Genomic DNA, 14,219 nt, shown 5'->3' with positions numbered 1-14,219 from the left:
TACACACCATGGAATACTACTCAGCCATAAAAAGGAATGAAATAATGGCATTCATAGCAACCTAGATGGAATTGGAGACCATTATGCTAAAGTAACTTAGGAATGGAAAACCAAACATCACATGTTCTCACTCATAAGTGGGAGCTAAGCTATGAGGATGCAAAGACATAAGAATGATACAATGAACTTTGGGAACTCAGTGGGGAAAGGGAGGGAGGGGGTGAGGGATAAAAAGACTACATATTGGGTACAGTGTACATTCCTCATGTGATGGGTACATCAAAATCTCAGAAATCATCACTAAAGAGCTTATTCATGCAACCAAACGCCACCTATTCCCCAAAAACCTTTTGAAATAAACAAACAAAAAACCTAAAAAAAAAAAAAGTTGCAGCAGAGATGCGGCATTGATTACTAACAGAGGTATTGATTAAATCAGTTAATAAAGAATAATTTAATATATATGAGTGCGTATATATACATGCATTTACATATATATATACACACACACACACACACACACATACATACATACACACACACATCGTAGTTTTGTTCACTTGAGAGGGTCTAAAAGCAATGATATCTCAATATCAATAAGCACACCAAGTGCCCAGATATTGTCTTCTAAATCTTATTCTCTGCTAAAAAGAACCAAGGCTTTTTAGAGAAATGGCTGGTTCTAGGGCTTGGGAAGAGAAAATACAAGATGATCTGGAACCCAAGAGAATGGAAAACATGTCCACACAAAGATGTATACACAAATGTGGACAGTAGCATTATTCATAATAACCAAAAGTGTAAACCATCCAAACCTGCATCAAAAGGTGAATGGATAGACAAAATGTAGTATATCCACATGGATTTTTTTTTTTTTTTTTTTTTTTGAGATGGAGTTTTGCTCTTGTTGCCCAGGCTGGAGTGCGATGGCACGATCTTGGCTCACCACAACCTCCGCCTCCCAGATTCAAGCGATTCTCCTGCCTCAGCATCCCGAATAGCTGGGATTACAGGCATGTGCCATCATACCCGGCTAGTTTTGTATTTTTAGTAGAGATGGGGTTTCTCCATGCCAGTCAGACTGGTGTCGAACTCCCGATCTCAGATGATCTGACCACCTCGGCCTCCCAAAGTGCTGGGATTACAGGCGTGAGCCACCGCACCTGGCCCATCCACATGGAATATTATTCAACCCTTAAAAAAATGAAGTACAGACAGTCTCCGTGTTACAATGGTTTGACTTACAATTTTCAACTTTATGATGTTGCAAAAGCAGTACGCATTCAGTATGCTCAACACATGACAGACTTACCTCCAGATAAGCCCATTGTAAACTGAAAATATCAAAAACGCACTTTCAACTTACAATTTTCAAACTTACAATGGGTTTAACAGGACATAACCCCCTTTTAAGTCTAGGAGCATCTGTGCTGATTCATGATACTGCACAGATGAACCTCATAAACATTATTCTGGGTGAAGGAAGACAGACACAAAAGGTCACATTTTGTATGATTCTAGTTAAATGTAATGTCCAAAATAGGCAAGTCCATAGAGACAGAAAGTAAGTTAGTAATGGCAAGGGGCTGGGAAGAAGAGGGAATGGGAACTGCTAATAGGTACAGGGTTACGTTTTGAGGTGATGAAAATGTTCTGGAATTAGCAGTGATGGTTGCACAACTTTGTGAATATATTAAGAAACTAGTGAATTGTACTTTAAAAAGTTGAATATTGTATGGTATGATAATTACAAACCAGTTTATTTAATTACCAAAAAAAAAAAAAAGATAAACCTGGAATATCTCACACCAGAAAGCAAGAAAGTGTTCAAAGAATGACAGAGATATGGCAAAAGAACATAGAAGCCAGCCTGTAATTAAGTTCTCACTGGCTAAACTGGGACAATTTGAATATCAAAACAGGTAATAATGGATTAGAATCCATTGAATAAAACAAGAAATCAGAGTCCAAACAGACATATAAAAATAGTGTGGTGATTTAAAATATGTCCAGGCTGTGCATGGTGGCTCACTCCTGGAACCCCAACACCTAGGTGGAAGAATCACTTGAGGCAAGAGTTTAAGACCGGCCTGGGTAACATAGCAGGACACCCTCTCTACAAAAATAATAAAATAAAAATAAAAATAAATAAATAACATCTGTCCACAAATTATTTGACACTCCTTTCAAAACATGGAGCCTAATTCTCCTGTTTTTGAGCGCGGACTGGATTACTGGTTTGATTGTAATTAACAGAATGTGGTAGAAATGACAATGTACAACTTTGAAGGCTGAGTCATACAGGACACTGTGGCTTCAGCCTTCTCTCAGTGCTTGCTCTGGGAAAAGTTAGCTGCCATGTTGTGAGAACATTAGGAAGCCCTATGGAGAAGTCCATAAGGCTAGGGCTGAGACCTCCTAACAACAGCCACAAAGAACTGCGATCTCCAGCCAACAGCTGTGCGAGTAAGCCTTGTAGGGAAGCAGACTCTCCATTCTCCTATGTCCAACTGACTGAAACCACAGATAACAACTTGATGTAACCACAAAAAAAACTCTGAGCCAGAACTACCCACCTAAGCAGCTCCCAGATTTCCAACCCTCAGAAACTGTGTGAAATAATGTTTGTTCTTTTAAGCCTAAGTATTGGGATAATTTGTTACACATCAATAAATAACATACATAGTTTCAAATATCTCCCCCCAAAATACCTAATTACAAAAGAAAAAACAATTAACTTTTTTTTTTTTTTTTTTTTTTTTGAGACGGAGTCTCGCTCTGTCGCCCAGGCTAGAGTGCAGTGGCGCAATCTCGGCTCACTGCAAGCTCCGCCTCCCGGGTTCACGCCATTCTCCTGCCTCAGCCTCTCCGAGTAGCTGGGACTGCAGGCGCCCGCCACCACGCCTGGCTAATTTTTTTGTATTTTTAGTAGAGACGGGGTTTCACCGTGGTCTCGATCTCCTGACCTCGTGATCCGCCCGCCTCGGCCTCCCAAAGTGCTGGGATTACAAGCGTGAGCCACCGTGCCCGGCCAAAACAATTAACTTATCAGTGGAGAAGCTTGGAGGATACCACATTAATCAAGTGATCAAACTGAACATTATCAATAACAAGTCAAGCTCAACTTGTGTGCCACCTCCTGACAGATGCAGAGCCTCAATCTAATCAGGAGTAAATACCTGACAATCCTAAACTGAGGAGTTTCTGCAAAATAACTGTCCTGTAATCTGTAAAATATCAGGATCATGAAAGTCAGAGACTAAAGAACTATTCTAGACTGAAGATGACTAATGAGATGTGACAGCTACATGCAACATGATTCTCAACTAGACATTATTGTAATAACTGGTAACATTTGAACTGGTCTTAGTACTAGATGATATTAACTTATCAATGTTGATTTTACCAATCTTGATGGTTGCGTTGTATACTTGTTAGTAGGAAATAGACTCTAAAGTATTAAGGGATGACAGGGCACCAAGTCGCCAGCTTACTACCAAATGGTTCGGGAAAAAAGTCTTCTGTATTGTACTTGCTACTTTTCTGTTGGTTTGTAAAAATAAGCAAAGGAAAAATGAAAAAGGCCTACATGAAAACATCTGACCAATTGACTTTAATAGTGGGATTCCTTTAAGGCACCAAGTTGCAAATTATTGTCTTTCAAGTATATTAATATATTATTAGCAAAGGGCACAAATAGAAGATAGGAAGTATAGTTACAAGATAAATCATTCTTTGAAAGCTTTGTATTATACTGATAATATGTTATCAAAGTTGTTTTTTTGGGTGGGAGGTAAATTTTTAATATTCAGGAAAGGAAACTTGTCTTGAACTAAAAAATATTAGTAGTAGGCCGGGCGCGGTGGCTCACGCCTGTAATCCCAGCACTTTGGGAGGCTGAGGCGGGAAGATCACGAGGTCAGGAGATTGAGACCATCCTGGCTAACAACGGTGAAACCCGTCTCTCCTAAAAATACAAAAAATTAGCCGGATGTAGTGGCACAAGCCTGTAGTCCCAGCTACTCGGGAGGCTGAGGCAGGAGAATGGCGTGAACCCAGGAGGCGGAGGCTGCAGTGAGCCGAGATCACACCACTGCACTCCAGCCTGGGAGACAGAGCGAGACTCCATCTAAAAAAAAAAAAAAAAAAAAAAAGGTAGTGTGCACCAAATTAACTGCAGTATAGGATTACTGAAATGAAGGTCTGTAAGGAAATCACTGGGTCTTTTTTTTTTAGTATCACATTTATATTCCCATTCTGGAGTACCATGCCTTTATGCTAAGCTCCCACCACCAAAACAGCCATGCCTTGGGAAAATAATTAGAAATTTACTTCTTTTTTTTTTTCTTTTTTGAGATGGAGTCTCGCTCTGTCGCCCAGGCTGGAGTCCAGTGGCACGATCTCAGCTCACTGCAAGCTCCACGTCCCGGGTTCATGCCATTCCCTCGCCTCAGCCTCCCAAGTAGCTGGGACCACAGGTGCCTGCCACCATGCCTGGCTAATTTTTTTTTTTTGTATTTTTAGTAGAGACAGGGTTTCACCATGTTAGCCAGGATGGTCTCGATCTCCTGACCTCATGATCCACCTGCCTTGGCCTCCCAAAGTGCTGGGATTACAGGCGTGAGCCACCATGCCCAGCCAGAAATTCACTTCTAAGAAATAAATAGTGGTTTCAACCTTTTGAGAAAGATATAGTATGTTATTATAATCTGAAACCTAAACCCAAAGGAAATTAACATGTGTCAGATAGCATCAGATACATTTTATGTGGTGACAAGGTTTCTCAATCTCTGAAACACAGAAACAGCTATAACTGTTGTCTACTCAGCCAATGCGTTAGAAAGCCAAAATAACTTGTTTCTCAAGTCACAATAGGGAACAGGGCAGAGAAGCAGGTGGCGGGAGGTGATAACTGATGTGTCTCTAAAACACAAATAGCAAATATCATCAGGTAAAATGTCCCTGACTCTAAGGCAAGAAAATGTCTATTTCTTTCAACAGAAAATTGCCCTTCAATTCTAATCTCACCTCAAAAACAGAATGAGGAAACTATTTCTGTGATCAAGAAAGCTGAAACCAAAGGCGTGGTCCATGGAATAGACCTTGACCTAGCGAAAGGAGTGCCTACACTCGACTGTATCTCTGCTACTCCAATTCAAATGCCTTTCGAGGTCTCTTTACTTTGCTTTCAAGCTCAGTCTTGGTGTAAATATATCGCCTTCAATGTAACTGGATAAATATGTAAACTTTCATTCACACTAATAAACGTGAAATGTAAGCTCTACAGAAACAAAAAGCATAGTCACAAATAAAGTATTAATCTAATCATTAGATATTAAATGCTTGATATAATACTATCACTGTGTGAGATTATTTTTCAAAATTTGTTTTTCTCATCTCTTGGAAAACAAGAATTTTTTTTTTTTTTTTTTGAGATAGAGTCTCGCTCTGTTGCCCAGGCTGGAGTGCAGTGGCACGATCTCAGCTCACTGCAAACTCCTTCTCCTGGGTTCAAGCAATTCTCCTGCCTCAGCCTCCTGAGTAGCTGAGATTACAGGCGCCCGCCACCATGCCCAGCTAGTTTTTGTATTTTTACTAGAGACGGGGTTTCACCATGTTGGTCAGGCTGGTCTCGAAATCCTGACCTCATGATCTGCCCGCCTCAGCCTCCCAAAGTGCTGGGATTACAGGCGTGAGCCACTGCATCTGGCGGGAAACAAGAATTTAAAAACAACAAACTAACTTGCCCCACTCTTAAAATAATATTATGTAATTCACATCCAGGAGACGAGACATGTGCTAATCAAAGGTGTTAGTGATGGGGGTAATTAACTAAGGGTTGAGCATCCCTAATGTGAAAATCTACATTCCAAAATGTTCCCAAACCCAAAAGGTTTTGAGCATTGACATGGTGCCACAAGTGGAAAATTCCACTCATGACCTCAAGATAAGTCAAAGTCAAAATGCAATCAAAATTTAGTTTCATGCACAAAATCATTAAAAATATTTTTTTAAAATTACATTCAGGCTATGTGTATAAGGTGTATATGAAGCATAAGTGACCCTTGTGTTTAGACTTGGGCCCATCCCCAAGATATCTCATTATGTATATGCAAAAATCCCCAAATGCAAAAAAGTCCAAAATCCAAAACACTTCTGATTCTGACCATTTCAGATATGGGATATGCAAGATGTACCACAAAAGCTAAGATAATCAGTAACAAACAATGCGTAAGACTCATACCCAGAAGTTCAAAAGAAAAAATGTCCGATAATTGAACTCTGTATTAATTTATGCCAATTCTGCAAATTATTCCTTAATGAGTCAAGTATCAAAACGAGAAATAGTACACATTCTTCTTAGTATATTTTGCCTGTAATATTTATTCATTTATTTTGGGGACACTCCCTCTTTTCATCCTAATAATGCTATAACATGTAATTTTTAAGAAAATTAATTTGTTTTAAAAGTCACATTTATAATTTATACGCAGTAAAATTTACCCTTACCAAAGATCTATTATAGTTCCATCACCTCACGAAATCCCCGCAGCCCTTATGTAGTAGATTTCCTCCCCCAGCCCCAGGTAACCACTGATCTGATTTCTGTCCCTATAGTTTTATCTTTTCCAGAACATCATATAAATGGAATCATTCAGTATCTTTAAATTATCTGGAAACTTTCACTTAGCATAATGCTTTTGGAAGTCTTTCACATTGTTGCATATATCAACTGTTCCTTCTTTTTTTTTTAAACTGCTGAATAGTATTCCATGTGCATTCATTTATTACATTTTGTTTGGCCATTTACCAGTTGATGGATACTTCGGTTGTGTATAGTTTTATACTGTTATGAACAAAGCTACTATATAGACATTTGCATACAGGTCTTCATGTAGACACATTTTCATTTTTATTGACTAAATACCTAGAAATAGGATGACTGTACTGTGCTAGAGCAACATATAAAACTAACCAATCTTTTTTTTAACTAACCAATCTTTTGAAGCAGTATTCCATTTAGTTTACAAGTCATAAAAAACAAACAAAAAGGTCAGCCAGGCGCAGTGGCTCACACCTGTAATCCCAGCACTCTAGGAGGGCAAGGGAGGTGGATCACTTGAGGTCAGGAGTTCGAGACCAGCCTGGACAACATGGTGAAACCCCATCTCACTAAAAATACAAAAATGTAGTCAGACATGGTGGTGTGCACCTGTAGTTCCAGCTACTTGGGTGGCTGAGGCAGGAGAATCGCTTGAACCTGGGAGGTGGAGGCTGCTGTGAGCCAAGACTACAGCAGTGCACTCCAGCCTAGGCAACAGAGTGAGACTCTGTCTCAAAAATAAAAAAGATCCCACCAAAAAAATCCATTTTAAGTCTTTCATGACTTTTTGAGCATTTTGTAACTGCTCATTTACAGCAGTGGTTTTTCAAGCTGGCCTATACATCAGAACTACCTGGGGAACTAGAACTTGGGTACCAATCCAAAGATTTAGCTGCTCTGCGTAAAGGCACAAACATTACTTTTTATTTTTCCTCTATTTCTTTTCTAAGTGCTAACAGTATCTCTTTTTTGTTTTTTTCATTTTCCATGTTGACATTTTTCAAACATACAGAAAAATAAAAACAATAGTGTAAGAAACATCATGTACATATCACTCAGATTTAATGATTAATAATATTTGCCATTTTTCACGTCATCTATTTTTTCTTACTGAAGTATTTTAAAATAAAACACAAACCTCATGACATTTCACTCCCAAATAAAATGCATCTCTTTTTTAAAAAAGCATGTTTTCTAACATCATTACAATATAATTCTCACACTAAACCAAACAAAAATATTTTTACATATAATACATATCCTATATTTAAATTTCCCTAATTGTCAAAGCTTATAACATGTACCCAGGGATGAACCATTGATTTATAACATGTAAAACATAACTATTTTCTTCCAATTTTTTCCACAACCTATACAATATTCATTTTTTAAATAAATTAACACCACCACCACAAAGCAAAAGAAAGTCAGTTAACAAAATTTTTTATTCTTTACCTGAAAATATCCACCTCATGAACAGTAGGTAAAATAACAGATATGTTTGTGTCCGCCTGAGAGATAGAAAAGAAAAATAATAAGAGAAGATATCACCAAAATGTAAGGAAAATTTTAAAATCTATCTATCTCATGATCAATAAGCCATGCTGCCCTGTCTAACTTTTAAGATTCTCTTCCTTTAGGAACAGCCAGAGAGGGAATGGGTCTTACCAATCTTCCCTAATATAGCAGAAGATCAAAAATTATGCAGATATCATGGATAAAGAATTAATCCCGGCCAGGCATGGTAGCTCATGCCTGTAATCCCAGCACTTTGGTACGCCAAGGTGGGCGGATCACGAGGTCAGGATATTGAGACCATCCTGGCTAACACGGTGAAACCCCATCTCTACTAAAAATACAAAAAATTAGCCAGGCATCGGGGCAGGCGCCTGTAATCCCAGCTACTCGGGAGGCTGAGGCAGGAGAATGGCGTGAACCCGGGAGGTGGAGCTTGCAGTGAGCCGAGATCGCACCACTGCACTCCAGCCTAGGCGACAGATCGAGACTCCACCTCAAAAAAAAAAAAAAGAATTAATCCCAAGCTCATACCTGTAATCCTAGCACTTTGGGAATCCAGGAGGGAGGATCACTTGATGCCAGGAGTTCGAGACCAGCCTGGGCAACAGAGTGAAATCCCATCTCTACAAAAAATATTAAAAATTAGCCAGGCGTGGTGGCATGCACCTATAGTCCTAGCTACTTAGGAGGCTGAGGTGGGAGAATCACTTCAGCCCAGGAATTGGAGGCTGCAATGAACTACGATCGTGCCACTGTACTCCAGCCTGGGTGACAGAGGGAGACCCTGTCCTTGTTTAAAAAAAAATTAATCCAATAGTCAAAATTAGATTAATTTGCAACTGTATGAAATACTCCCATTAATATTGGTTGATATGTAACAGAAATACTAGTTTTCCTACTGCTATCTGTTTTTTATTCAATTCAAAGAACAAAGTACAACAAAAAAATTTAAACCAGTTAAAACATTTCAAATGAAAACTTCAACCCCACCCATGAACAGATGGTGCTTTTGGAAAAATAAAGGGCAATTGTAACTACAGAATCCTTTTAACTGAGTTTCCTAAAATCAGAAGTCTGCTGGTCACTCTCCTAAGAGGTTTTGCCGGAATCAAAGCTTATTGAAAAAAATTCACTTTCCCCTTTTCCTCACAATTAAAATACAAATTCTGAGTTCTCCAGTCTCTACTGGAGAAATAACAAGAAAAACGACTCTAAGAAACTTTAGAGAATATATTACCAATTCATTAAAAATTATTTAATGGGACATTTCAGTAATATTCAGAAATATGTAATAAACTCAAGAAACTCTGCATTTGCTAGTTTAAAAATTCCGTTAAAGAGACTATATGTGCTGGATCATTCTACCATAGTACCATACTACCTGCTGAGTTAACTGCACTATTTGAGTTGTCCCAGGCTTGTCATGACATGTGGGAATCCGTACCTAAAAGAAAGACAGGAAATTATTTTTGGCTATAAAAGAATGGGGGATGAGAAGTGCTGTATCCTGCTGCTAAAAAGGTATGGTCAGTAATGCCAAAAAAGCTACAAAAACAAAATTATCTATGTCAGAGTTAAAAACTAAGGTCATATTTATTTTTAGTCACAGCAGAAAGTAAGTAAATTAAGGTCTCCATACCCACACACACACACAGTAATCACTAACTCCCTGAGAAGCAAGTATGTTGAAAAACAAAATGGACATCAGCTTCATACTGCTTCCTGTTTATTGTTCAAATCTTTGCTTCATTAATATACACACACCCAAACACACCCTCTCAAGCTTGCCAAATTTTTGGATAAATCTCACAGGAAACAATGAGAACATTCAATCCAAAACTATCAGTATTACTTTTGATGATTTCCCAAGGAAAAACATAATACAGATCCTACAAAAATGGCCAAATGCAGAGAGAGAACATTGTCAAAAATAAGTCCTACTCGATAGTGAATTGCAAAGCACTTAGAGTACAACTTATACAAAGTCTGAGAGCAAAATGCTAATTCATTTAAAAGAAAAATCTAACAGAGAACAAAACCCTGGGATGAACATGTATGGTCTGACATCACGTGTTAAGAACATCATTTAGGACTAAGAACCAATGGCTTTCCCAATTTCTCTTAATTTTTATTAATTCATACTCAATTCTACCAAGTAATCTGTTTCTGCGTATCACTCATCTCTGGAGGCACTGGCAGGGCCATGGAGTTGCAGAACTCTAGGAGGTAGCATTTACATGTACATGTATTACATACAAATGACACTCTTCTGCAAACTCTACAGGATGCCATGAGATCAGAGGTGCCTGAAGTTGTGTGACTAATGGTTCTAAGAAGCAAAACGTATTGCAATATCTCTATAATGCCTCACTTCAATGACAAACAAGGGAAAGCAATAACACGATTAATGTTAATAGAAGGTTAAAATGCAAAGCCCATGTGTGAGCTTCCTACAAAGTTCTTTTTTTTTTTTTTGAGACAGGGTCTCACTTTTGTCGTGCAGGCTGGAATGCAGTGATGCAAACATGGCTCACTGCAGCCTCGACTTCCCAGGCTCAAGCAATATCCCAAGTACCTAGGACTACAGGTGTGCACTACCATGCCCCGCTAATTTTTTTATTTTTTGTAGAGACAAGGTTTCACCATGTTGCCCAGGGTGGTCTTGAACTCTTGGGCTCAAGGGATCCACCCGCTTCGGCCTCCCAAAGTGCTGGGATCACAGGTGTGAGCCACCACGCCTGTCCAAAAGTTCTTTAAAAAGATCACAATTAGCCTAGGAAACATAGCAAGATTCTGTCTACAAAAAGTTTAAAAATTAGCCAGGTGTGGTGGTGCATGCCTGTGGTCCTGGCTACTTGGGGGGCTGAAGTGGGAGGATTGCTTGAGCCCGGAAAGTTGAGGCTGCAGTGAGCTGTGATCATGCCGCTGTACTCCAGCCCGGGTGACAGCACAAGACCCTGTCTCAAAAAAATAAAAATATAAAGCAGACAGTTGAGATATAAGATATTACCTTCATTACCACCCCCATGATTGGCAGGTGTAATGTTTTCCCTGGCACTGGGGCAGGCCATCGATCAACATCATTACAAGCTGAAAAATATAACAAAACATTTTCTTAGAATAAGTGAAAATATCAAAGTATTAAAAATGAGGCATTAGAAATAAGAACACTACTTTCCATATAGCAGAAAAAATATACCTGGAAAAATGAAAGATAAAAGGCAAAAGAAAAGTCAAAGTGATGAAAACATTTTATATTTCATTCAGAAATACACATGTTCTAGAATATAAATTGGTTAATTTATATCCTAAGAATTAAAGGGAGTTTTTGTATTCATCTATTACTACTAATTAGCTACAAAAGCACATCAACTGGCAAAGGCCTTCCATCTGTAGCAAGTGACATAAGGATTTTTCAATAGTACTCTGAGTATTAGAACTGTCAACTTGATATTCATTTATTATTATTCTAATAATAATAGGCATCATCCAAGTAGTTAGAGGAGATAACAAAAGACAGTTTTGGATATCTGTAGGTACAGATGCCAGACAAATAGTTTTATACCTTTCTCCTATCATATATTCCTTAAGTTCCTACCTGAATTTTTATAAATCGTTATAAATCAACTTCATTTTTATCACTCATTTCCAGTAAAAATTTTAAAACTCCTGCATAAAGGTACTCAACTCATACAATGTTAAACTTACCTGCTTCCAAATACGGTTCATTCTTTTCAAAATACTCTGGTGCTATCTGTTTGAGCACAGTGTGAAAAAAATGAATATAAGGTAGTTTGCTGATCAAAACCAAGGACTAAGGAAAAAACAAAAACAATGTTTTAAAAATTGCTTTGTCATTCATTTCTTGTATAATCAATTACTAACAAGCTAAATTCAGCAAAAAGTGTGGATTTTAAAATAAAAAGGCTTTTACAATGGATAAAGGAAACAAAACCATAGCTGCAGAACACAAAAAGTTTAACCTTATTGCTACACTTTAAGAGCATAAAGGCATGTAACATTTTCCTGCTCTTCAAAAAAAGAATTTCGTATCAACAAACTAATGTCATGAGTAACTTCGAAAGTCTAGCTCCTGTTATCCTTACAATAGCAATATCAGGAATTAGCCATATGAACTTTTCCTATTAAAGAAAGAGCAAATTTTGATACTTTTCCAAAAGACTTATGAGTTATATTTTACAGTTCAACTGTCACAGCCACATAGTTGGAAATTGTAACCTTATGGTTTGATCATTTCTGATACAAATTATCCCAATTTTTAAACTTTTTTTTTTTTTTTCTTAAAAACCACTTTTTATCTTTCTAACACCAATTAGCGGTCAGGGCAAATTCTGAGTACAAAAGGGAAAGGTATGTCTTGTTAGCTGGGATTAAATAGGAAAAATTATTTTCTTTATTTTTGTTTCTTTCTTTTTTTTTTCTTTTTTTTTTGAGACAAGGTCTCAGTCTGTCACCCAGGCTGCAATGCAATGGTGTGATCATGGCTCACTGCTGCCTCAACCTCTTGGGCTCAGGTGATCCTCCCGCCTCAGCCTCCTGAGTAGCTGGGACTACAGGTGTATGCCATCAAGTCTGGCTATTTTTTGGGGGGCAGGGTGGATTTTTGGTAGAGATAGGGTTTTGCCATGTTGCCCAGGCTGGTCTCAAACTCCCAGACTTCAGCAATCTGCCCACCTTGTCCTCCCGAAGTGCTGGGATTACAAGTGTAAGCCACTGTGACCTACCTGATTCTTTTTAAGAAACAAAAAGAATTGTACATTTGGAGGAGAAACAATAATGGCTAAGATGTTGCTAAAGTTTATTTACTGGCTCTTAAAAAAAAGATATAATAGTTCAGGCGTTTATTAGTTGCAACAATATTACAATCTGTTTATTCCTTCCCTTATTCTTTTTTTTTTTTCTTTTTTTTTTTTGAGACGGAGTCTCGCTCTGTCTCCCAGGCTGGAGTGCAGTGGCACGATCTCGGCTCACTGCAAGCTCCGCCTCCCGGGTTCACGCCATTCTCCTGCCTCAGCCTCTCCGAGTAGCTGGGACTACAGGCGCCCGCCACCACGCCCGGCTAATTTTTTTTTGTATTTTTTAGTAGAGACGGGGTTTCACCGTGGTCTCGATCTCCTGACCTTGTGATCCGCCCGCCTCGGCCTCCCAAAGTGCTGGGATTACAAGCGTGAGCCACCGCGCCCGGCCTATTCCTTCCCTTATTCTAAAATGTAAAACTTAAGTGGACTCCTCTGGCTTTTGACAGAATCCTGCGCAGTAACTGTAACTTACTGTCAGGAATCTAGTACAGAAAGTAAAAATTCAATAGAGGCTAAACATATAGAGACAGGTGTCTATAGTATAATAATAACAACAAAAAAAAGATAAAATATAAACCCAAGGCCAGGCACAGTGGCTCACACCTGTAATCCCAGCACTTTGGCAAGTCGAGGTGAGTGGATCACCTGAAGTCGGAGTTCGAGACCAGCCTGGCCAACATAGTGAGACCCCGTCTCTACTAAAAATACAAAAATTAGCTGGGCATGGTGGTGCACAACTGTAACCCCAGCTACTTGGGAGGTGCCTGTAATCCCAACTACTCGGGAATACAGTACCTATACTCCCAGCTACTTGAACCTGGGAGGCCGAAGTTGCAGTGAGCCGAGATCGCACCACTGAACTCCAGCCTGGGCGACAAGAGAAAACTCCATCTCAAAAAAAAAAAAAAAATCTATATCTATAGATATAGATACAGATATATCTATATCTATATAGACCCGGCCTATGTATATATCTATATATATATATATACATAGGCCGGGTGCAGTAGCTCACACCTGTAATCCCAGAACTCTGGGAGGCTGAGGCATGTGGATCACAAGGTCAAGAGTTCAAGACCAGCCTGGCCAAGATGGTGAAACTCCGTCTCTACTAAAAATACAAAAAAATTAGCCAGGTGTGGGGCGGGCACCTGTAATTCCAGCTACTCGGGAGGCTGAGGCACAGAATTGCTTGAACCCAGGAGGCAGAGGTTGCAGTGAGCCGAGATCACGCCTCTGCACTCCAGCCTGGGCGACAGCGAGACTCCGTCTCAAAA

The 14,219-nt window shown here is 39.0% G+C and overlaps 2 protein-coding genes across 4 annotated transcripts in view; one reads left to right on the top strand and one right to left on the bottom strand.

The window, feature by feature from the left end:
• PDE12 (phosphodiesterase 12) overlaps window positions 1-6,999 on the top strand; it is a 95,768-nt gene extending 88,769 nt beyond the window's left edge. Inside the window, exon 3 of one of the 2 annotated variants that reach the window (XR_009213594.1) lies at window positions 5,002-5,147. Coding sequence is in view for 1 of the 2 variants with exons in the window: in XM_032153940.2 (XP_032009831.1) it covers window positions 5,002-5,237 (236 nt within the window). In the remaining variant the exon portion in view is untranslated. Of the gene's footprint in view, window positions 1-5,001 lie in introns of both variants that reach the window. The other variant, XM_032153940.2, reaches the window with a different exon arrangement.
• DENND6A (DENN domain containing 6A) overlaps window positions 1-14,219 on the bottom strand; it is a 64,449-nt gene that overhangs the window by 23,519 nt on the left and 26,711 nt on the right. Inside the window, exons 6-9 of one of the 2 annotated variants that reach the window (XM_032153941.2) lie at window positions 11,831-11,936; window positions 11,133-11,212; window positions 9,504-9,566; window positions 8,060-8,115 (exon numbers count right to left, since the gene is read on the bottom strand). In XM_032153941.2, coding sequence (XP_032009832.1) covers window positions 8,060-8,115; window positions 9,504-9,566; window positions 11,133-11,212; window positions 11,831-11,936 — 305 coding nt within the window. The remainder of the gene's footprint in view (window positions 1-8,059; window positions 8,116-9,503; window positions 9,567-11,132; window positions 11,213-11,830; window positions 11,937-14,219) is intronic. The other variant, XM_032153942.2, reaches the window with a different exon arrangement.

The sequence above is a fragment of the Hylobates moloch genome, unplaced genomic scaffold (genome assembly GCF_009828535.3).
Source record: "Hylobates moloch isolate HMO894 unplaced genomic scaffold, HMol_V3 SCAFFOLD_5, whole genome shotgun sequence".
NCBI classification, from domain to species: Eukaryota; Metazoa; Chordata; class Mammalia; order Primates; family Hylobatidae; genus Hylobates; species Hylobates moloch.
This window is presented reverse-complemented; position numbering and strand designations above follow the sequence as displayed.